Source organism: Cherax quadricarinatus, chromosome 56 (genome assembly GCF_038502225.1).
Source record: "Cherax quadricarinatus isolate ZL_2023a chromosome 56, ASM3850222v1, whole genome shotgun sequence".
Taxonomy (NCBI): Eukaryota; Metazoa; Arthropoda; class Malacostraca; order Decapoda; family Parastacidae; genus Cherax; species Cherax quadricarinatus.
The window spans coordinates 10515673-10539855 of record NC_091347.1 but is presented as its reverse complement, the minus strand read 5'-3'; the positions used below and the strand labels follow the sequence as shown (position 1 = coordinate 10539855).

The 24183-nt window shown below is 40.8% G+C and overlaps 1 protein-coding gene across 9 annotated transcripts in view; it reads right to left on the bottom strand.

Moving 5' to 3' along the window:
* Positions 1-598: 598 nt before the first annotated feature.
* The window catches only part of Tcs3 (Probable tRNA N6-adenosine threonylcarbamoyltransferase Tcs3), a 35557-nt gene continuing 11972 nt past the window's right edge, over positions 599-24183 (bottom strand). For 8 of the 9 annotated variants that reach the window (XM_070097063.1, XM_070097061.1, XM_070097065.1 and 5 more), the window contains exons 2-3: positions 16622-16802; positions 599-1574 (exon numbers count right to left, since the gene is read on the bottom strand). In XM_070097063.1, coding sequence (XP_069953164.1) covers positions 717-1574; positions 16622-16771 — 1008 coding nt within the window. In that variant the 5' untranslated portion in view covers positions 16772-16802 and the 3' untranslated portion in view covers positions 599-716. Of the gene's footprint in view, positions 1575-16621; positions 16803-17017; positions 17144-24183 lie in introns of those variants that run through there. The other variant, XM_070097066.1, reaches the window with a different exon arrangement.

Genomic DNA, 24183 nt, shown 5'->3' with positions numbered 1-24183 from the left:
TGAGGAGAAGCTGTATAAGCAATTAATTATTTATTGCCATTTTAGTCTTAAATTAGGCTGAGGTTTGTCTGAAGAGCTCTGCATAATGTCAAGAATCAGTGCTTGCTCTAATACTGTCAAGGATCAATACTTGCTCTGATACTGTCAAGGATCAGTGCTCGCTCTGATACTGTCAAGGATCAATACTTGCTCTGATAACTTCAAGGATTAGTGCTTGCTCTGATCGTCACCAGTGGGGTAGCACAATCATCAGTGCTTGATCTGATATCACATAATCTGACCAAGCACCCTAACTTAGCACCCTAACTCAGAGCAAGCAATGATCATTGTGGCACCCTGTTGGTGACATTATCCGACTAAGCACTAACCCTTGTGACACCCCTCTAGTGTCATTATGGCACCCCATAAGGAGTGCCATGATCAGACACCATTAGTGGCAGCCTAATTATTATCAAATATTGTGACACTTTGCTTGGCTTATTTTAAATACAAAATAAAATCTACCTATACATACATTACACATTAAATGGTACATCAGAGAAAGGACAAGTTTTCATTAATTTAGTGTGCTATACCTCTGGGTAAAGAAAATTAGGAATTTATGAATTATTTTATTAATTAAATGAGGACAAGCAGTACAATGTGCATTTGTTGGTACTTCAAAAAAATATTAACTGGGTCCTCAAGTACAACAAAAATTGTCTGATCATAGGAATTTACTCTCTCCATGTTACAGGTACATCATCTGTCCTAAATCTCTGTGTAACCCAAGTATCACTGAGTGGAGTTGTAAGCCCTGAGTTATACATGAGATACCCAGCTTGGGCTATCATAGCTCCATTATCAATACAAAAGCTCTCATCAGTTGCATAAAGCTTTGCTCCTCTTTCTTCACACATCTTACCCATCATCTCCTGAAGCCTTATATTACAGCCAACACCCCCACAAATAAGAACCTCCTGAGAACCACAATGAGCCATAGCTCGTTCAGTTGTTTCTACCAGCATGGCAAAGACAGTTTCTTGCAGAGAGAAACAAAGATCCGCTTTAGTGTACTGTTGAGTCTTTAGCAGTTTGTTAGCACGCTCCTCTAGGTAAGAAAGGATGCCAGAAAAGGAAACATCCATACCTTTTACACAGTATGGGAGAGGGAGGTACTTTTTACCTTTCTTTGCCATTTGTTCAATATTATAGCCTGGACTTGGGTCATTTGAAAGCATCAAAATCCTTGCAAATCTGTCCAAACAGTTTCCAACTGCAAGATCAATAGTTTCACCAAAAATTCTATATTTCCTTTCTAGGTAGGCAATAATTTGTGTGTTACCTCCACTCACATAGAGAACAGTTGGGTTTTCTGCTCCAGTGACTAGCCTTCCCATTTCTATGTGTCCTATACAGTGATTAACAGCAATAAGAGGTTTGTTCCAGAGCTGAGAGATGGTTCTGGCTACCACTGCAACGCTTATTAGCGGTGCAGCCATCCCAGGCCCTTTGGTGAAGGCAATAGCATCAACATCTTGTGGGTCGGCACCTGCTTCTGCAAGTGCTTCCTGCAGAACTTCCAGCACATGAGCCTGTAACAAATACTCATTTAAAAAGATGCAGTGAAAGAGAATTCAAATAAATACAGTGGAACCTTGACTTACGAGTTTAATCCGTTCTGTGACCTAGCTCGTAACTCAATTTACTCATATATCAAATAAATTTTCCTCACTTAAATTAACTGAAAAGCCATTAATCCGTTCCTGCACTCTGGAGACAAGACAAAATACAGTGGACCGCCGGCATTCAATGGCATCGGTATACGTTAAATCCGGTATTCGATACATTTTAACACAAAAATTTGCCTCGCCACTCATTAAAAAACCCGCCACATGTGATTCGTCCAGGCCTGAACTGCCCCGTGTGTGCCAGTATTTACAAGCCAGCCAGTGTGCTCGCATCGAAGCATAAATTCGGTACATTCCATATTATCACAGTGTTTTTGGTGCTTGTTTCTGCAAAATAAGTCACCATGGGCCCCAGAAAAGCTTCTAGTGCCAACCCTGTGGTAAAAAGGGTGAGAATTAGTATGGAAATTAACCCTTTGTTTACGCCGTATAAATATGTGTTACACGCCACTGTTTCTGACGTATATATACTCATAAATTCTAGCGGCTTCAAATCAAGCAGGAGAAACCTGGTAGGCCCACATGTGAGAGAATGGGTCTGTGTGGTCAGTGTGCACAACATAAAAAAATCCTGCAGCACACAGTGCGTAATGAGAAAAAAAAACTGACCGTTTTTTTGGATTAAAATGCTGACTTTGAGGTGTATTTTCGTATAGTATTTATCGCTGTATTCTCGTTTTCATGGTCTTAGGTGATAAAATGGAAAACATATTAAAGAAATGGAGATGGTTTTCATTACTTTCACGATGAAAACGACCTTGAAACTGAGCTCAAAGTAGCGGAAATGTTTGATTTTTACCAATGTTCAGGAGTAAGCAAATCACACCACACGTCCAATACACGTCAACTGGGGAGTCTAATATTCTTTCATTAGTGCACTGATATTATTTATACCATTTTTAAAATAATGCAGTAGTCTGCATACCAGTAAATTTTGTGTTTTTTTTGTATGAATAAAAAATCAAAATAGAAAGCAATAGTAATATACGAGGGGCCTAGAGATGTGACTAATGAACAGAGGATATGTTATTTTAGTGCCAAGAATGTCTGCTTTGTTTATTCTGGACCCTATTTTGAAATTGGCATCTTTTTTGATTTGCGTGAAATTGGCCAAATTGCCAATTTCTGACCACTTTATTGGGTAGTTCAAATCGGTAAATGGGCAGTGTCTTGTACTCAATTGATAGATAAAATGGAGTTCTAAAGAAATAGCTATGAGTTTGGTCAACTGGAACAACGGAATTGGCTAAAAACAGGGCTCAAAGTCGGCGATATTGCTGATATGTATATGTCGCCGAGACCGCTAACTTCGCGGTAGTGTAATTCCGTGAGTTTTTTACCAAATTTCGGACTTTTGGTGTCATTACCATCGGGAAAAGATTCTCTATCATTTCATAGGAAATTTTTTTTTTTTTTTTTTTTTTTTCAAAAATTTTGTGACATTCAAAGGGTTAAGAAAGATTCTGAAGGGTTTGGGGCTAACCCTGAGAAGCCTATGCCAGTTATGGAATCCATTGTGCCTACTTCAAAAATTAAGGAAATGTGTGCAAAGTGGGTTAAACTGCAAACCTTTATGGATGAAAATCACCCTAACAAAGCTATTGCAAGCCATGCTGGTGACTATTACAATGACAATGTTATGGCCCATTTTAGACAAATCTTAAACTAACGGGAGGTACAGACTTCTATGGACAGATTTGTTGTGTAACAGAGGTCCAGTGACTCTCAAGCTGGTCCTAGTGGCATTAAAAGAAGAAGGGAAGTAACCCCAGAAAATACTTGCTACCTCAAGTCCTAATGGAAGAGGATTCCCCTTCTAAACATTAACAACTTCAACACTCCCCTCCTCCCATCCCATCACTCATCACCAGATCTTCATTATTCTATTGTATTCATGTATTCTATTGTTAGTAGAGTACTATAAACTGTGTGCATTAAACTTAATATTTCATGTGGTAAATTTTTTTTTTTCATACTTCTGGGTGTCTTGCACGGATTAATTTGATTTCCATTATTTCTTATGGGGAAAATTAATTCGCCTTCTGATAATTTTCGCATACGATGAGCTCTCAGGAACGGATTAATATCATATACTGGGGGTCCACCGTACTTGAATGTGATGCTAATATCAACTGTACGGCTTATTTATCTATCACAATTCATCTAATTTGACATAATAAACAATATAATTAACACAAACATGATACAGTGGTCCCTCGATAATCATCGGGCTCGATAGTCGTCCTTTTCGGAAATCGTTGGGTTATTTTCGTCCAAACATTGGCTCGCAAATGGTTGGTTGACTCGCTAATCGTCGTTCGTCCTGGACGCGTACTCACGGCTCTGAGCCGCCTCGGCCTCCCTTCCCAGTCAGTGTGCCATTGTTTACCAGTGAGCGATGGTCCCCTCACTTGTTCATACGAAATATTTCATAATCCATTCATTTTAGTGCTTGCAAGTGCTAAGTAAGCTACCATGGGTCCAAAGAAAGCTCCTAGTGCCAAGCCTTTGGTAAAGGTGAGAAATACGATTGAATTTAAGAAAAACATCCTTGAACAATATGAAAGTGGCGTACATGTGGCCAAACTGGTCAGGATATATAACAAACCCCATACAACCATATCTTCCATCATGGCAAAGAAAAAGGAAATCAATGAAGCTGTTGTTGCTTGGAGAAAATTGTGGCCAGATTGTGTCCACAAGAGGGATTTTGAAGGGTTTGTGGCTGACCCTGATGAGCCTATGTCAGTTGTGAAATCTATTGTGGCATTGGGGAGTTCCATGGGGTTGGATGTGAGTTTGGAGGATGTGGAAGAGTTGGTGGAGGACCACAACGAAGAGCTAAACACCGAGGAGCTGCAAGAGCTTCAGCAGGAACAGATTGCAGCTCAGAATCTTGCTGCAGAGGAGAAGGAAGATGGATGGAAGAAGGTGCCTTCTTCAGAAATTAAGGAAATTTTTGAAATGTGGGGTAGAATGGAAAGATTTATGGAGAAACATCACCCTGAGAAGAATGTTTCAAGCCATATTGGCAACTTGTACAGTGACAGAGTCTTGGCCCATTTTAAAGAGATGCCAGAAACCCAGCTCTCTGGACACTTTTTCTACGAGACAGGACTCCAGTGACTCTCAAGCTGGTCCTAGTGGCATTGAGAAACAGAGAAGAGAAGTATGTAACCCCAGAAAAGGACTTGGTACCTGAGGTGTTGATGGAAGGGGATTCCCCTTCCAAACTGTAAATAATCCAATCTCTACTCCTCCAGTCTTCCATACACTAAGAAGAATCGCCAATAAAGGTAAGTGTTATGCTGTTAATGTTTCATTCATCATGTCCCATTGTATTGTTTATGTACTACATCTATATTTCATATAAAAAAAATTTTTGTTTTAATACTTCTGGGTGTCAGGAATGGATTAATTGTATTTACATTATTTCTCATGGGAAAAATTGATTCGAAAATTGTCTATTTCGATAATCGTCACACTTCCAGGAATGGATTAACAACGATAAATGAGGGACCAATGTATATACTCTAGAATGAATAAAATAGGCCACAATATGGTGGCAGAGGCAGCGGCAGAAGCGTCCACCATTTCCTGTCTAACTTTTCCTATAGTATCTTCCCATGCTCTTATTGTAAGAGAAAATGGAGTATTTGTGAGGCTAATTGCAGAAATATCGTATATAAAAACATAATAAATCATAATACACTACAGAATGTAAAGAAATGTTAACTTGTTTATATTAAGTGTATATGTGCTTACACACTTGGAGCAGAAATGGTGGGGAGGTTGAGGCTGCGGCGTATGATGTCAGTGACCCTGTAAACTTCCAACAACAACATTGTTTTGTTTGATCGCTGAACTTAACTGATACAATGTTTTTTAATCACTGAACATAACTGATACAGCTTTAGTATCTATATATTGTAGATATACTAAGCTGGTATTGTCTGGCTGAGTTCATGGAAATCATTGTCTTTTTTCTTCTCAGCACTGTCCTTTGCACTTATTTTCTTAGGACCCATAGTTAGAAAAAAGAAATTTGGCCAAATGACTGTAAAAAAAATGCAAGCAAGCACAAGAGAATTGCTCCTACAGTGATGTTAACATGTGTACTGCTTACCGGATGTTTTGGCATCAGCTGTGCCAACTAGCGGCAGCATTCTGAATTATTATTATGTTCGTATTATGTATTATGATTATTATTAATTTAGGGAACTGAAGCTCTATCATTATTATTATTATGATATTTTTTTTTTTTTCAACAAATCGGCCAGCTCCCACCGAGGCATGGTGACCCAAAAAGAAAGAAAATCCCCAAAAAGAAAATACTTCCATCATCATTCAACACTTTCACCTCACTCACACATAATCACTGTTTTTGCAGAGGTGCTCAGAACACAACAGCTTAGAAGCATATATGTATAAAGATACACAACATATTCCTCCAAACTGCCAATATCCTGAAACCCTTCCCCAGAGTGCAGGCACTGTACTTCCCATTACCAGGACTCAAGTCCGGCTATATAAAAATAACCGGTTTCCCTGAATCCCTTCACTAAATATTACCCTGCTCACACTCCAACAGCTCGTCAGGTCCCAAATACCATTTGTCTCCATTCACTCTTATCTAACATGCTCACGCACGCCTGCTGGAAGTCCAAACCCCTCGCCCACAACACCTCCCTTACCCCCTCCCTCCAGCCTTTTCGAGGATGACCCCTACCCTGCCTTCCTTCCCCTACAGACTTAAATGCTCTCCATGTCATTCTACTTTGATCCATTCTCTCTAAATGACCAAACCACTTCAACAACCCCTCTTCAGCCCTCTGACTAATACAGTGGACCCCCGAGTTTCGTGATTAATCCGTTCCAGAGAGCCCGCCGAAGGTCGAAATTCACGAAACTCGAAACCATTTTCCCCATAAGAAATAATGGAAATAAAATTAGTCCGTTCCAGACACCCAAAAATATTAAAATAAAATATTTTTTTTTTAAAATAAATAAAGATTTACATAATGAAAATCAGAAATCAAGTATACATGCATTTAAAATAAATAATAATAACATTACACTTACCTTTACTGAAGACTTCTGGGTGGATGGAAGGAGGTGATAGGAGGAAGGTGTACACTATTGTTTGGAAGGAGAATCTCCTTCCATTAGGACTTTAGGTAGCAAGTCCTTATCTGGGGTTACTTCTCTTCTTCTTTTAATGCCACTGGGAACAACTTGAGAGTCACTGGACCCCTGGCGCACAAAATATCTATCCAGAGAGGTCTTTTTCTGGCGTTTCTTTAAGATTTCCCTGAAGTGGGACGCAACACTGTCATTGTATATGTTGCAGATACAGCTTGTTTCAGCTTGGTCAGGGTGATACTTTTCAACAAAACTTTGCAACTCATTCCACATTCCACACATGTCCTTAATCACTGAAGAAGGCACTTCATCCACTCCCTCTTCCTCCTCCTCTGAAGCAAGTTCCTCAGCTGTGGTCTGATGCTGTTCCAGTTGAAGCTCTTGCAGTTCGTCAGTGGTTAGCTCTTCCCAGTGGTCCACCACCAAATTTTCCACATCCCCGTCACTCACTTTATTTACCAAAGGGCTTGCACTAGCTTTCCTTGGGTCCATGATGACTTATTTAGCAGTTGCAAGCACAAAAAAAAATGGATTATTATGAAATGTATTGTATGAACCCACGGGGTGATGGTCACGTGTTGGTAAACAATGGCACACTGAGCGTGAATGGCGTGGGAGACTGGCTTTGTGTGCGCAGTGACTGGCGGACTGGTACCAGACGGTCGCCGAAACACGAGTTTTTTCACGAAACTCGAGGCCAAATTTTCCCCAAAAAACTCGCCGAACGTTGAATTTTGCGAAAGTCGAGGCTGCTGAAACTCGGGGGTCCACTGTACTTTTATTAACTCCACACCTTCTAATTTCCACACTCCGAATTTTCTGCATAATATTTACACCACACATTGCCCTTAGACAGGACATCTCCACTGCCTCCAACCGCCTCCTCGTTGCAGCATTCACAACCCAAGCTTCACACCCATATAAAAGTGTTGGTACTACTATACTTTCATACATTCCCTTCTTTGCCTCCATAGATAACATTTTTTGCCTCCACATATACCTCAATGCACCACTCACCTTTTTTCCCTCATCAATTCTATGATTAACCTCATCCTTCATAAACCTATCCGCCGACACGTCAACTCCCAAGTATCTGAAAACATTCACTTCTTCCATACTCCTCCCCAATTTGATATCCAATTTTTCGTTATCTAAGTCATTTGATACCCTCATCACCTTACTCTTTTCTATGTTCACTTTCAACTTTCTACCTTTACACACACTCCCAAACTCGTCCACTAAACTTTGCAATTTTTCTTTAGAATCTTCCATAAGCACAGTATCATCAGCAAAAAAGCAACTGTGTCAATTCCCATTTTGTATTTGATTTCCCATAATTTAATCCCACCCCTCTCCCAAACACCCTAGCATTTACTTCTTTTACAACCCCATCAATAAATATAAACAACCATGGTGACATTACACATCCCTGTCTAAGACCTACTTTTACCAGGAAGTAGTCTCCCTCTCTTCTACACACCCTAACCTGAGCCTCACTATCCTCATAAAAACTCTTCACAGCATTTAATAACTTACCACCTATTCCATATACGTACTTGCAACATCTGACACATTGCTTCCCTATCCACTCTATCATATGCCTTTTCTAAATCCATAAATGCAATAAAAACTTCCCTACCTTTATCTAAATACTGTTCACATCCCCTACCCACTCTAAAACATCCTTGCTCATCCACAATCCTACATTCTGTATTACCTCTAATTCTTTCAATTATAACCCTACGGTACACTTTTCCTGGTATACTCTAAAAATTATAGAGGAATAAGTTTACTATCTCTTTTGTCCCCCTTCCCTTTATATAAAGGGACTATACATGCTCTCTGCCAATCCCTAGGTACCTTCCCCTCTTTCATACATTTATTAAAAATACCAACCACTCCAACACTATATATCCCCCGGCTTTTAACATTTCTGTCGTGATCCCGTCAGTTCCAGCTGCTTTACCCCCTTTCATTCTACATAATGCCTCACACACCTCCTTCACACTCACATCCTGTTCTTCTTCACTACTGAAAGATGGTATACCTCCCTGGCGCCAGTGCATAAAATTACTGCCTCCCTTTCTTCGTCGACATTTAAAAGTTCCTCAAAATATTCTCGCCATCTACCCAAAACCTCCATCTCCCCATCTACTAACTCCCCTATTCTGTTTTTAACTGACAAATCCACTTGTTCCCTAGGCTTTCTTAACTTGTTTAACTCACTCCAAAATTTTTTCTTATTTTCATTAAAATTTCTTGACAGTGCCTCTCCCACTCTATCATCTGCTCTCCTTTTGCACACTCTCACCACTCTCTTCACCTTTCTTTTACTCTCCATATACCCTACTCTTCTTATAACACTTCTGCTTTGTAAAAAACCTCTCATAAGCTAACTTTTTTTCTTTTATCACAACCTTTACTTCATCATTCCACCAATCACTCTTTCCTCCTGCACCCACCCTCCTATAACCACAAACTTCTGCCCCACATTCTAATATTGCATTTTTAAAACTATTCCAACCCTCTTCAACCTCCCCCACTACTCATACTTGCACTAGTCCACCTTTCTGCCAATAGTTGCTTATATCTCACCCGAACTTCCTCCTCCCTTAGTTTATACACTTTCACCTCCCTCTTGTTGTTGCCATTTTCCTCTTTTCCCATCTACCTCTTACTCTAACTGTAGCTACAACTAAATAATGATCCGATATATCAGTTGCCCCTCTATAAACGTGTACATCCTGGAGCCTACCCATCACCCTTTTATCCACCAATACATAATCTAACAAACTACTTTCATTACGTGCTATATCATACCTTGCATATTTATTTATCCTCTTCTTCATAAAATGTGTATTACTTATTACCAAACCTCTTTCTACACATAGCTCAATTAAAGGCTCCCCATTTTCATTTACCCCTGGCACCCCAAATTTACCTACTACTCCCTCCACAACATTTTTGCCCACTTTAGCATTAAAATCCCCAACCACCATTACAGTGGAGCCCCGGTATTCGATATTAATCCGTTATGAGAGCTCATCGAATACCGAAAATATCGAAAAGCGAATCAATTTTCCCCATGAGAAATAATGGAAATCAAATTAATCCATGCAAGACACCCAAAAGTATGAAAAAAAAATTTTACCACATGAAATATTAAGTTTAATGCAATAGAATAATTACAATAACAATAGAATAATAACAATAGAATAATTGACACTTACCTTTAATGAAGATCTGGTGATGATTGATGGGATGGGAGGAGGGGAGAGTGTCGAAATTGTTACTGTTTAGAAGGGGAATCCCCTTCCATTAGGACTTAAGGTAGCGAGTCCTTTTCCGGGGTTACTTCCCTTCTTCTTTTAATGCCACTAGGACCAGCTTGAGAGTCACTGGATCTCTGTCGCCGTTCCTTTAAGATTTGTCTAAAATGTGCCATAACATTGTCATTGTAATAGTCACCAGCACGGCTTGCAATAGCTGTGTTAGGGTGATTTTCATCCATAAAGGTTTGCAGTTCAACCCACTTTGCACACATTTCCTTAATTTCTGAAGTAGGCACAATGGATTCCACAACTGGCATACGCTTCTCAGGGTTAGCCCCAAACCCTTCAAAATCTTTCTTAATTTCCATACTAATTCTCACCCTTTTTACCACAGGGTTGGCACTAGAAGCTTTCTTGGGGCCCATGGTGACCTATAATATGGAATGTACCGAATGTATTCTTAGATGTGCGCACACTGCCTGGCTTGTAAACACTGGCACACACGGGGCAGTTCAGGCCACATGTGGACATGTCTCGTACGAATCGCATCGAATACCGAGTTTTCAATCGGATACTGAGGCGAAATTTTTGCGTTAAAATGCATCGCATACCGGATTTATCGGATACCGATGCCATCGAATACCTGGGTTCCACTGTACTCTCACACTTGATTCAAAACTCCCCATGCATTCACTATACAGTGGACCCCCGCATAACGGACGCCTTGCATAACGGACAATCCGCATAGCGGACGCTTTGATCGCTAAAATTTTGCCCCGCATAGCGCCCAAAAACCCGCTCAGCGGCCTTCGTCCGAGACGCGTCCAATGTGCGGCCTGAGCCACGCTCACATGTTCCGCGGGTGGCATTGTTTACCAGCCAGCCTCCGCGGTAACATCCAAGCATACAATCGGAACATTTTGTATTATTACAGTGTTTTTGGTGATTTTTTTCTGGAAAATAAGTGACCATGGGCCCCAAGAAAGCTTCTAGTGCCAACCCTACAGCAATAAGGGTGAGAATTACTATGGAGATGAAGAAAAAGATCATTGATAAGTATGAAAGTGGAGTGCGTGTCTCCGAGCTGGCCAGGTTGTATAATAAACCCCAATCAACCATCGCTACTATTGGTTGTACAGCTGCTGCTGCTGCTGTATCACCGTCAGCTGCTGCTGCACTGTCAGCTGCTGCTGCTGTACCACCGTCAGCTGCTCCTGCTGCTGTAGTACCGTCTGCTGCTGCTGTAGCATCATCTGCTGCTGCTGTAGTACCGTCTGCTGCTGCTGTAGCATCATCTGCTGCTGCTGTAGCATCGTCTGCTGCTGCTGTAGCATCGTCTGCTGCTGCTGTAGCATCGTCTGCTGCTGCTGTAGCATCGTCTGCTGCTGCTGTAGCATCGTCTGTTGCTGCTGTAACATCGTCAGTTGCTGCTGTAGCATCGTCTGCTGCTGCTGTAGCATCGTCTGTTGCTGTTGTAGCATCGTCTGTTGCTGCTGTACCACCGTCAGCTGCTGCTGCTGCTGCTGTAGCATCGTCTGCTGCTGCTGCTGCTGTAGCATCGTCTGCTGCTGCTGTAACATCGTCAGTTGCTGCTGTAGCATCGTCTGCTGCTGCTGTAGCATCGTCTGTTGCTGCTGTAGCATCGTCTGTTGCTGCTGTACCACCGTCAGCTGCTGCTGCTGCTGTAGCATCGTCTGCTGCTGCTGCTGCTGTAGCATCGTCTGCTGCTGCTGTAACATCGTCAGTTGCTGCTGTAGCATCGTCTGCTGCTGCTGTAACATCGTCAGTTGCTGCTGTAGCATCGTCTGCTGCTGCTGTAGCATCGTCTGTTGCTGCTGTACCACCGTCAGCTGCTGCTGCTGCTGCTGTAGCACCGTTGTTGGTGTGGCTTATTGAGAATACCAAGAAACAATTAACCCCAGAGGATTTGCCACCCAGGATAGCCCAAAAAAGTCAGTGTCATCGAAGACTGTCTAACTTATTTCCATTGGGGTCCTTAATCTTGTCTCCCAGGATGCAACCCACACCAGTCGACTAACACCCAGGTGAACAGGGAAAATGCCTGGAACTAGTGCTCATATTGGTGAATTTAGAGCCAGCAAAGGTTGGTTTGAGAGATTTAAGAATCGTAGTGACATACACAGTGTGATAAGGCCTGTTCTGGAAGAAAATACCAAACAGGACCTACAGTACTCAGGAGGAAAAGGCACTCCCAGGACACAGTGTCTCATCAGTCATTGCTGCATCTTCAATAAAGGTAAGTGTCATTTATTCTTCATTTAGTAGAGTAGTACATGCACAATATATATTGTGCATGTACTACTCTACTATTGTGCATGTATCCTTCTCTTTGTGTGTAGGAAAATGTATATTTCATGTGGTAAAATTTTTTTTTTCAAACTTTTGGGTGTCTTGCACGGATTAATTTGATTTCCATTATTTCTTATGGGGAAAATTCATTCACATAGCGAACATTTCGCATAACAGCCAGCCCTCTTGCACGGATTAAGGTCGCTATGCGGGGGTCCACTGTACTAATTTTAAAAATAATTGGTGCAACAAAAGCATACAGTCTCCCTCATTTTATGAGACAAATGTATTCCTCACCCATGGTGCATAACTATGGGCTTTCAACATGCTCTGAAGTGTTACCCATTTCTGTATAAACAATGTATTATCTTGAACATTAAAATGGTATAAAATACCGACAGGTTGTTAGGTAAGACACCTATGCAACAGTTAAGTATCTTTATTTCGAAACGTTTCGCCTACACAGTAGGCTTCTTCAGTCGAGTACAGAAAAGTTGATAGAAGCAGAAGAGACTTGAAGACGATGTAATCAGTCCATCACCCTTAAAGTTTTGAGGTGGTCAGTCCCTCAGTCTGGAGAAGAGCATTGTTCCGTACTCTGAAACAATATGGAGTTGAAGTGACGGATGTTCAATTTGTCAGACACTGCAACACAAGGGTATCTTGGTACAGACATGAAATCAACTTCGACAACCTTTACTAGAGAACGGCTGGATTTGAGAGGGACCTGACCTCCCAAAGTGACCTACCTCTCACCTCCTGGCGCTATATAAGGCTCCATCCGTCACTTCAACTCCATATTGTTTCAGAGTACGGAACAATGCTCTTCTCCAGACTGAGGGACTGACCACCTTAAAACTTTAAGGGTGATGGACTGATTACATCGTCTTCAAGTCTCTTCTGCTTCTATCAACTTTTCTGTACTCGACTGAAGAAGCCTACTGTGTAGGCGAAACGTTTCGAAATAAAGATACCTAACTGTTGCATGTGTGTCTTACCTAACAATGTATTATCTTGTTGAAATAAACTTGAAAGAGTGAACCCATTACAGTGTAACACATAAATCTAGGGATTCACTTTGAGACTGCAAATTCCACATTTCTGGATGAATGTTTATTAAAAAATATTTGATTACCACACATACACCAAATGATCATATACAATGAAGAAATTTACAACAGAACCTCGGTTGTCATATTTAATTTGTTCCAGATGTCGATTTGACAACCAAAATAGACGACAACCAAAGCAATTTTTCCCATAAAGAATAATGTATGCATATAGAATTAATCCATTCCAGACGACAAATGACAATATAATAATTTATTAAAATGTACTATCTACTACATAAAACTGTAAAAATGAATACTAAAAGAAACTTTAACTGAAATACTGTACAGTAAATGAAAATTTAACTGCCTCTTACCTGTCAGAGGAGAGTTAATGGCATACTGGAAGCAGGAGCTGGACAGGAGGGGTATGTTACTGCTTGGAAGGAGAGTCACCTTCTATTAATGTGTCAGGCAATTGTCCTTCTGGTGTTCTTTCTCTTTTTTGTCTCTCTTCATTACTAACACCTTGTTCTGGGTCAATGGTTCTTTGTCTCACTAAAAACATGTCCAGTGAGGTTTGTTTCAGGCCCCATTTTAACACTTGTCTAAACTGAGACATTACACTGTCATTGTACATGTCAGAGAGATGGATGGCCACTGCTTTGTCAAGATGGTATTTTTCAGCAAACTCCTGCATTTCACGCCATTCAGCACACTTCCTTTGACAAGTTCAATGGGCACATCATCCCTTCCCTCCTCTTCCTTTGATAACAGCTCCTCCACTGCAATCTGTTGCTGCTCCTTCTGAAGGTCAACAAGTTCTTCTGTGGTGAGTTCAGTTCTGTGCTCCTCCATCAACTCCTCCACACGATCTTCAGTCACCTCTAGGTCCAAGGTCTTTTCCAGGGAGACAATATCCTCTAATGGCTCAAGCTCATCTTCAAAGTCTTCAAAATCCCTGGTTACCACAAAATCAGGCCACAATTTCTTCCATGCCGACTGTATGGTCCTGGAAGACACGTTCCCCCAGGCTTTGTCTATAAGCTTCAAGCAGGTGAGAATACAGTGGACCCCCACATACCATTGGTATCACATAACGTTAAATCCGCCTAGCGATACATTTTATCACTAAAATTTTGCCTCGCATAGCACTAAAAAACTCGCTCAACGCTATTCGTCCAAGACGCGTCTATGTGAGGCCTGAGCCAGCCTCACATGTTCCGCCGGTGGCAATGTTTACAAGCCAGCCTCCGCGGTAACATCCAAGCATACAATCGGAGCATTTCGTATTATTACAGCGTTTTCGGTGATTTTATCTGCAAAATAAGTGACCATGGGCCCCAAGAAAGCTTCTAGTGCCAACCCTGTGGTAAAAAGGGTGAGAATATTATCGAAATACTGTGGTACCATGGTCAACTGCTGCTGCTGCTGCTGCTGCTGCTGTAGCACTGTCAGCTGCTGCTGCTGCTGTAGCACCGTCAGCTGCTGCTGCTGCTGTAGCACCGTCAGCTGCTGCTGCTGTAGCACCGTCAGCTGCTGCTGCTGTAGCACCGTCTGCTGCTGCTGTAGCACCATCTGCTGCTGCTGTAGCATTGTCAGCTGCTGCTGTAGCACTGTCAGCTGCTGCTGCTGCTGCACTGTCAGCTGCTGCTGCTGTAGCACTGTCAGCTGCTGCTGCTGCTGTAGCACTGTCAGCTGCTGCTGCTGCTGCTGCTGCTGCTGTAGCACCGTTGTTGGTGTGGCTTATTGAGAATACCAAGAAACAATTAACCCCAGAGGGTTAGCCACCCAGGATAACCCAAAAAAGTCAGTGTCATCGAAGACTGTCTAACTTATTTCCATTGGGGTCCATAATCTTGTCTCCCAGGATGCAACCCACACCAGTCGACTAACACCCAGGTGAACAGGGAAAAATGCCTGGAACTAGTGCTCATATTGGTGAATTTAGAGCCAGCAAAGGTTGGTTTGAGAGATTTAAGAATCGTAGTGGCATACACAGTGTGATAAGGCATGTTCTGGAAGAAAATGCCAAACAGGACCTACAGTACTCAGGAGGAAAAGGCACTCCCAGGACACAGTGTCTCATCAGTCATTGCTGCATCTTCAATAAAGGTAAGTGTCATTTATTCTTCATTTAGTAGAGTAGTACATGCACAATATATATTGTGCATGTACTACTCTACTATTGTGCATGTATCCTTCTCTTTGTGTGTAGGAAAATGTATATTTCATGTGGTAAAAATTTTTTTTTCATACTTTTGGGTGTCTTGCACGGATTAATTTGATTTCCATTATTTCTTATGGGGAAAATTCATTCGCATAACGATAATTTCGCATAACAATGAGCTCTCAGGAACGGATTAGTATCGTTATGTGGGGGTCCACTGTATTGAAATGGTCCTTCCAGAATTCCATGGGTTTATTTGTTTCTGAAGTGATTTCCAGAACCTAGAAATGGGTGTATACAGGGACAAAGGAAATGGTGAGAGAAAGAGATGCAGCTGGAGTGTCAGAGTAATAGCTTATGTAAAAATGAAGGAAGGACAGAAGACAGCCTCCCTCTTAAAGACAAGCATGATCCTCAAACAATTGTCTGAGTGAGTTTATCTGAGGAAGGATGATCATCCCACAGCACAGATTAAGTTATCATTGTAACTGGCAATGATTGATGAGTCACAGGATGGAGTTTCATGAGGGTATCAGCTTTAACAGTACCCTGCATTCGCACAACGCAAACTTATATGCACAACTCATGGAAATGGATCACCACTAGCAGAAAAGTTAATCAAAGACACTGTACACAGCTTATTAAAACTGGAATGAAAGAAGTTTTAATGGAGGATAAACTTTATAAGCTAATGCTGCCTATGGAACTAAATGAAAAAAAATTACTTTTGAGAGTAAATCTTGAGAAAAGCTTAGGAAGCACTACTACAAAAAATAATAGATATCATTTGAATAGTAAGCACAGTGTTTTTAACAGCAACACTGTAAATCTCATAACAGCACTGTACATACTCTTAACATTAGCTTTATTCTTACTAAAAAATGAAAGTGTAGGTTATACACATGCACTGTACTCTTCTCTTAGCATAGTGAAGCAAGCATGGCACAAATGGTACTGAACTTGTAAAATATTGCATAAATAGTCCCAGTAATGGGACAATAATACTACCTGATGATGCTTTGCAGTGTCATGAGGAATGAAACCTTGTCCAGGGGGTGTGATGTAAGTGCGACGAGGGTTAGATAACACCTTTCCATCTTGTATTATGCCTACACCAATCTTGTTGGCACTTCCCTCTAGTCCAATCACCATAACCATCTTGATAATGGCCAGCAAATAGTAATTGGATCTGCAAACAAATGCAAAATATTTCATTTAAATGAAATAAAGAGCATTAATTAACTCATATAGGTTTTATACTAATATGAAGGATGGCACATGGCTCAGTAGGCAACACTCTCACATCACACACTGAGTATCCATGGTTCAGTCCCCAGCCGGGTAGAAACACTGTGCATGTTTCTTACGCCTGCTGTCCCTGTTCACCTGGCAATAAGTAGATACCTGGGTGTTAGTAGACTGGCATGGGTCACATCCTGGTGGACAAGATTGAAAGACCCCAGTAGAAATAACACAGACAGTCCTCAGTGATGCAGTGACTTTCTTGGATTATCCTGGATGGCGAACCCTCTGGGTTAAAAATTCAAACATCTTATCATGTTGATAAATTAGACACATGTGCAACTCTTGGGTATCTTTATTGAGGAAACGTTTTGCCACACAGTGGCTTCATCAGTCCATACAAAGGAGAATGGTGAAGAACAGGAGGAGTTTGAGGTAATCAGTCCCTCAGCCTTCAGTCGATGTGGTCAGTTCCTTGTGAAGGCTTACTCAGCCCTGTAACAACTTCAGACAGTATTACCAAGGCTGGCTTCTCCTCAGGAAAATTAATGAATAGAAAAAGAACAAAAACTGACAAACATAAACACTTTATTATTTTGAAAATATAAAATATAAAACACTTAAATATGAAATATTAATCCTACCTTAAAGAAAATGAAAAATGAAAAATATAAATGATATCTGAATTCAACGCTAATAAATATATATATAAAACTTGGGTGTCTGGTGTTGGTGACACTGCGTGTTGTTGAAATCCTAGCCGTTGCTGATGATGGGGGGTGGGTTGCAGGTGATGACAACCCACCGGCTCGTTCTTCACAGATTTTCTAGCCGTCAATAATCCGTCCAGATGACAGGAAAGCAGGTTTTTTCCACTGCAATGATAAGGGGTTATATCCTGCTACTTGCATACACAAACAGGTAAGTGGATCAGAATTTGGGACGTCTCAGAACGTTAGTCCGTCTCCTTCAATTCTACTCGTTGATTAGCAGGTGACCCTCTCTGTCCTTTCAAGCTGTAAAGAGAGACAGATTACCCACTGCTTAAGAAATCACTCTCCATGATATGTACAATACCTAAAAGATGTGGTGATTATTGAAACATTTAACCTATCAAGACTGAAAGGACTAAGTTAATTATTGGTCAAAAGTGAAGCTTTCAACCAATAAGTCCACTAGAATATGAGCAGGCATGTACTTACAGTAGTGTTGGGAGCTGTGAGTCGAGTGATTTACTGTTTGACCGTCACATTTCGGGGGGGGGGGAAGAAGGGAGGGAAAGGGATAGCAGGAGCTAGACTGACCCTACCTTAACAAGCAGCTGGCAAACAAACTATCACTTTCGGGGAGGGGGAAAAAGGGGGGGGAGATAGCGGGAGCTGGACTTACCCTACCTTAACAAGTAGCCGGCAAACAAACTATCACTTTCGGGGAGGGAGAAAAAGGAAGGGGGATAGCGGAAGCTGGACTTACCCTACCTTAACAAGTAGCCGGCAATGAAACTATTGTTACTATATACTCCCTCGCTACTCTTATCTATTGAACTTTTCCCTCACACTCCCCCATACCAAGACTTATAGTCAAGGAGTATAAGAAGAATAGGCGAGGAAAAAGTTCTAACATGTGGAATTCGCGTAAGGCAACAAATCTTCTACTGACTGTCACGACTTAACCAGTCAGAGAAATAATTGGATAAACCATTGTTATACACAATATGGAACTTAAAAGCCTGGAGTGCCAATGTCCACCTCAAGAGGCGACTGTTGGTTCCCTTAAAAGTTTCTAGGTATATCAAAGGTTTGTGGTCCGTTTCTAAAATGAATTCTTTTCCCAGCAAATAAAATTTAAGTTTGGAGATACCCCACACAAGGGCTAAACATTCCTTTTCTATTGTGGAGTATCTCGTTTCTGCAGGAAGGAGTTTCCGGCTTAGGAAGCATACAGGGAAGGGAGTACCATCATGGTATTGTAGTAACACTGCACCTAAGCCAGTATTGGAGGCATCAGTTCTTAAACAAAATGTTTCATTAATATCTGGAATCTTAAGTATAGGGTCTTTCAAAAAGATACTTTTAATATCATTAAACTTTTCCCGAGCTACGTCGGAAAGTTCAAGAGGTTCCTTCACAGACTTTTTAAGGAAGTCGGATAAGATGCCTGTAAGATCAGTAAGGTTCGGGATAAACTGTGCATAAAAATTTACAGAACCAAGAAAGCTACGCATGAGCTTCTTGGTTTTGGGGAATTTAAATTCTAATAAAGCTTTGATCTTACTGGGGAGAGGCTGCAGAGAGTTGTTAGAAAGTATCAGTCCAAGATATCTAATCTTGTTATACCCAAGGAAGCATTTCTTCGGCTTGGCAGTGAGGCCTTGTGAGCGTAACTTTCGCAAAACTGATGTTAATGTTTGGATATGTTCGCCCCACATGGATGTCATTACGTATATGTTATCAAAATAAACTGAAACATTTGGCATATTACCCAAGACCTTTCTCATCAGTCTCACGTAGGTAGCACAGGCAGTTACCAAACCGAAGGGCATAGTTCTATATTGCATCAGTCCTTGGTGTGTAGGAAAAGCGGTGTACTGCTTAGAAGAAGGATCTAACATTACTTGATGATATGCCTGCGCAATATCAATCTCTGAAAAGAAGGAAGCGTCATAAAATTTGTGTAGATTGCTATCTATTAAGGGCATAGGTTCAGCATCCCACCGAGTTATAGCATTAAGGCCTCTGAAGTCAATAGCAAGTCTATATGAATTATCCTCCTTCTTAACCATGACTACTGGTGAGCAATATGCAGATACTGAAGGTTCAATGATCTTTAGTTTTAATAATTTGTCTACCTCTCGGTCAAATGCATCCCTAAGGTGAACTGGAACTGGGTATAATTTTTATTTGATAGGATTGTCTGTCACTAAGTCAATCTTATGGACTACCATGGAGGAATATCAGTAAAGACGTTGAAAAGTTACTCACACATTGAAGTAGTTCATGTCTCTTACGGTCATCCAAAGATTCATTAATATTAACGTTGGTTGCGCCCGAGTGGTCAAGAGTCACCAAGTCATGTAGTTCTTCATCATAGTCTAAGTTAGAGATGTCAATTACACACACCTTACATTCTTCAGTTGTCTTATCAAGTTCGTGTGGAAAAACTAAGTCAAAGTTATTAAGGCAGTTAACCGAATTTCTTCGGTAATATTTCTTAAGGATGTTGATATGATAAAGCTTAGGTTTCCCCTTGACTTCTATGAGGTAGTCAACTTTCCCACAAATTTTTAATACTTTATATGGACCTTTCCATGCCACTAATAATTTATTTGACTTTATAGGCAAAAGTACCAGAACTTCATCCCCTACTTTAAAACTTCTCTGACTTTTGGAATCGAAATAGGTTTTGTACTGGTCCATTGACAAGCTTAAGTTTTTCGAAACTATGTCAGAGGTCTCCTCAAGTTTGGATCTAAGGTCAAGGAGAAACTGATAAGAAGACTGAACCTCAGCCTTTACGTCCTCATTAGTCCATAAGTCATGAAGGATGGACAATGGGCCTCTGGCCTGTCTACCATAGAGAAGTTCAAAAGGTGAAAACCCCAAAGAGTCACTGGGAACTTCCCTCATGGCAAACAAAGCACAGGGTAGGTAACGATGCCACTCCTTAGGTTTAAGGGAGCAAAGTTTCCTTAAAATGGACTTGAGAATCGAATGCTGGCGCTCAATCCTCCCATTACAGCTGGGATGATAGGGTGTGGTGAAGAGAGGCTTCACTCCCATAAGTTGGTATAGATGTTGCATTAAGTCAGATGTGAATTGTGTCCCACGGTCAGACAAAATTTCTCTAGGGATGCCCACTCTGGAGAAGATGGACAAAAGGGCTTCAGCCACCTCTGTATTAGTTATGGTCTTTAAGGGTATGGCTTCAGGGAAACTCGAAGCATAATCAACTAATGTTAATATATATCTATGTCCCCCAGATGAAAGTGGAGATAAAGGACCAACGATGTCAATAGCTACTCTTTCAAACGGTACCATAAAGATTGGCATTTTGACCATAGGTACTCGCCTGGTACCTCGGGAGGATGACAGTTGGCAAACTTTACACGATCTACAATAGGAAGTGACATCTGAGGACATTTTTGGCCAAAAATAGGTTTCCCTAATTTTATTTAAGGTTTTACGATGCGAGAAATGTCCGGCCACTGGCAGGTCATGAGCCATTTTAAGAACAGTCTCTCTGCATTGACTTGGAACAACTAAGATGGAATAGTCTATCTCGTCTGAATTTAATTTGAATACTGATTTATACAAGATATCCTTTATATATTCAAATTTATATGAAAAGTTTTTCCTTTGAATAACTTGATTCTGTTTAGCTGCATTATGGCAATTCTGAAAAGAAGGGCAATTACGTTGTAAATTGACAAAGGAGTCCTTCGATATATCTAAAGGCTTAAAGTCAGGGAAAATCAAAGGATGGACAGTAGGAGAAGTCTGGGCTTTGGTCTGAGCCCTAGTCAAGACATTTATAGTATCGGAGGTGATATCTTCACTTTCATCTAGCAAGTGAACCGGTGATTCTACTACCTCGCTTTCGAGAGTAGCATCACTGGTTTTTAATCCCACATGAATGTCACGAGACATTGTCTCATCTGAACTTTCAAGGGGCTTCTCTGACTCTACAGGAAGAAGATCTGAAACACTTATGTCCATCTTTTGTGATGAAAGGTCAACCTCAGAAGGAAGAATGGCACCTTTTACATTACCTATTAGTACGGAGCAAGAAGTGATGGGAGCTAGTACGGCTTCAGACCAACCTGTGAACCATTTAGACCTAATGTAACAACGGATGGTAGGAAAAGTGTCCGTACGGCCCAAGTAGTCTGAAAGTATAGCAGAGGAATGAGTTTCTTTAAGGTTAGGAAACAGCTTATCAGAAATGACTATACATGTGCATCCAGTGTCTCGTAAAATGGTAGATACATTAAGTCCATTAACTGTTCCGGAACAGAAGGGTGCTTGGTCATTACAGTCTTTAAAACATCTTCCAACTTTTTGGACCTTCTTAGAAGGACAATCTGGACGTTTATGTCCCTTAACACCACACAAATGACAAACAGGAATAAAAGAAGTCATTTTACTTTCCACTAGAGGTTTTGATTTCTTAAGGTCTGATGAACCCTTGCCCTTAGGGTTCGATCCCTTTAGGTCTTTATAGGAATTGTGAGCCTCAGCATACAGGTCAGCAGCCTCAGCAACTTCCTCAGCTTTAGTCAGGTTACGTTCTCTGATGAATGTTCGTATCTGATGGGGAAGAGCTGTCAGGAACTGGTCAGCAACCATGAAGTCTCTAAGAGATTCATAACTGTGATCAATTCCTGAACTCTCTATCCAAAAGTCGAACAAACAAAAGAGTGTTACCTGTAACTGCTGAAAGTTCTGGCCAGGCTGTAAGGTGGTATACCTGAAATCTTTCCTGTAAGAATTTGTGTTTTTTTGATATGCTTTAAGGATTGCCTTCTTCAGTAGGTTATAATTACATATGATATCCTGCGACAAAGTTGCATAGATATTCAAAGCTGTACCAGTAAATAACATTCCTAACCAGGTAGCCCAGGTGTCAGCAGGCCATTCACAGAGGGTAGCGGTATTTTCAAACCTGAAAATGTATGAAGTTGTCTTCACCCTCTGTGAAGGGAGGTAAATTAGGTGTTGGAATATGTGCACTAGCTGCATGATGTTCAATTACTCCTTCCTCTAATTGTTGTTGTGTAAGAGTTAACTTTTTATTCTCTAATTCAAGGCAAGCTTTTTCGAGCTCATGATCCTTTTCTCTCTCTATTAACTCGAGTTCTCTAGCTTTTTCCTCATGTTCTCTAGCTTTTTCCTTATGTTCTCTAGCTTTTTCCTCAACTTCTCTATCCTTCGCTCTTTCCTCAAGTTCTCTTAATTTAACTTGTTCCTCACGTACTCTAGCTCTCTCTTCACGATCAAGTCTATCATGCTCCTTTTTGTCTTCTCTTTCTCTTTCTGTCTTTCTTGGATTTCTCTCTCAATTCTCTCTCTCCTTTTTCTCTTCTCTTTCCCTTTCTAACTGTCTTTCTTCTCTCTCTTTCAAGTCTTTCCTGGATCTTAGCACTAATGAAAGATTCTAAATTTTTCCCTGTTATTCCTAACTTACTTCCAGCATTCATCCAAAACTGGTATTCCTCCATGCTTGCAAGAATAACTTAAACTATCAGGGGAAATGAAACGGGTATTAAAGAAAATGGAGGGTTCAATTCCTGCTCGACTCAAACTGTAAATAAACCAGAGGGCTCGATCCCTGCTTCAATTAAACAATATGTATTAATGAAAACGAAGGGTTCTATGCCGGCTCCGAGCAAACAGTAAGTAGAATGGGGTCACTTGACCATCCAATCTTCTCACCAACAAATCAAGAGTGTCCTACGACACTGGAAAATCTTGGGTCCCTAGAGTCTAATCCTCCAAAGTGTTTCAAGCTCGAACAAAAAGGTGGCAGAATTAAATATTATATCCTGCCTGACTTGACTTACAATAAATTGAGACTATAACAATCACCAAATCTTTTAAATACCTGTACTGTAGTCCTACCATAGAGAATGATTACTCATGGCTGGTGGTAGCCGTCTGTGGTATGCGGCGTTGAAGTTCCAATGGTAGATTCGAGATGGAGTTGAATCTTGATTCAGTAGAGTTGATCCTGGCAAGGTTACCACTTGTGAAGGCTTATTCAGCCCTGTAACAACTTCAGACAGTATTACCAAGGCTGGCTCCTCCTCAGGAAAATTAATGAATAGAAAAAAAACAAAAACTGACAAACATAAACACTTTATTATTAAGAAAATATAAAATATAAAACACTTAAATATGAAATATTAATCCTACCTTAAAGAAAATGGAAAATATAAATGATATCTGAATTCAATGCTAATATATATATATAAAACTTGGGTGTCTGGTGTTGGTGACACTGTGTGTTGTTGAAATCGTAGCCATTGCCGATGATGGGGGGGGGTCGCAGGTGTTGATGACAACCCACCAGCTCGTTCTTCACAGATTTTCTAGCCGTCAATAATCCGTCCAGATGACAGGAAAGCAGGTTTTTTTCCACTGCAATGATAAGGGGTTATATCCTGCTACTTGCATACACAAACAGGTAAGTGGATCAAAATTTGGGACGTCTCAGAACGTTAGTCCGTCTCCTTCAATTCTACTCGTTGATTAGCAGGTGACCCTCTCTGTCCTTTCAAGCTGTAAAGAGAGACAGATTACCCACTGCTTAAGAAATCACTCTCCATGATA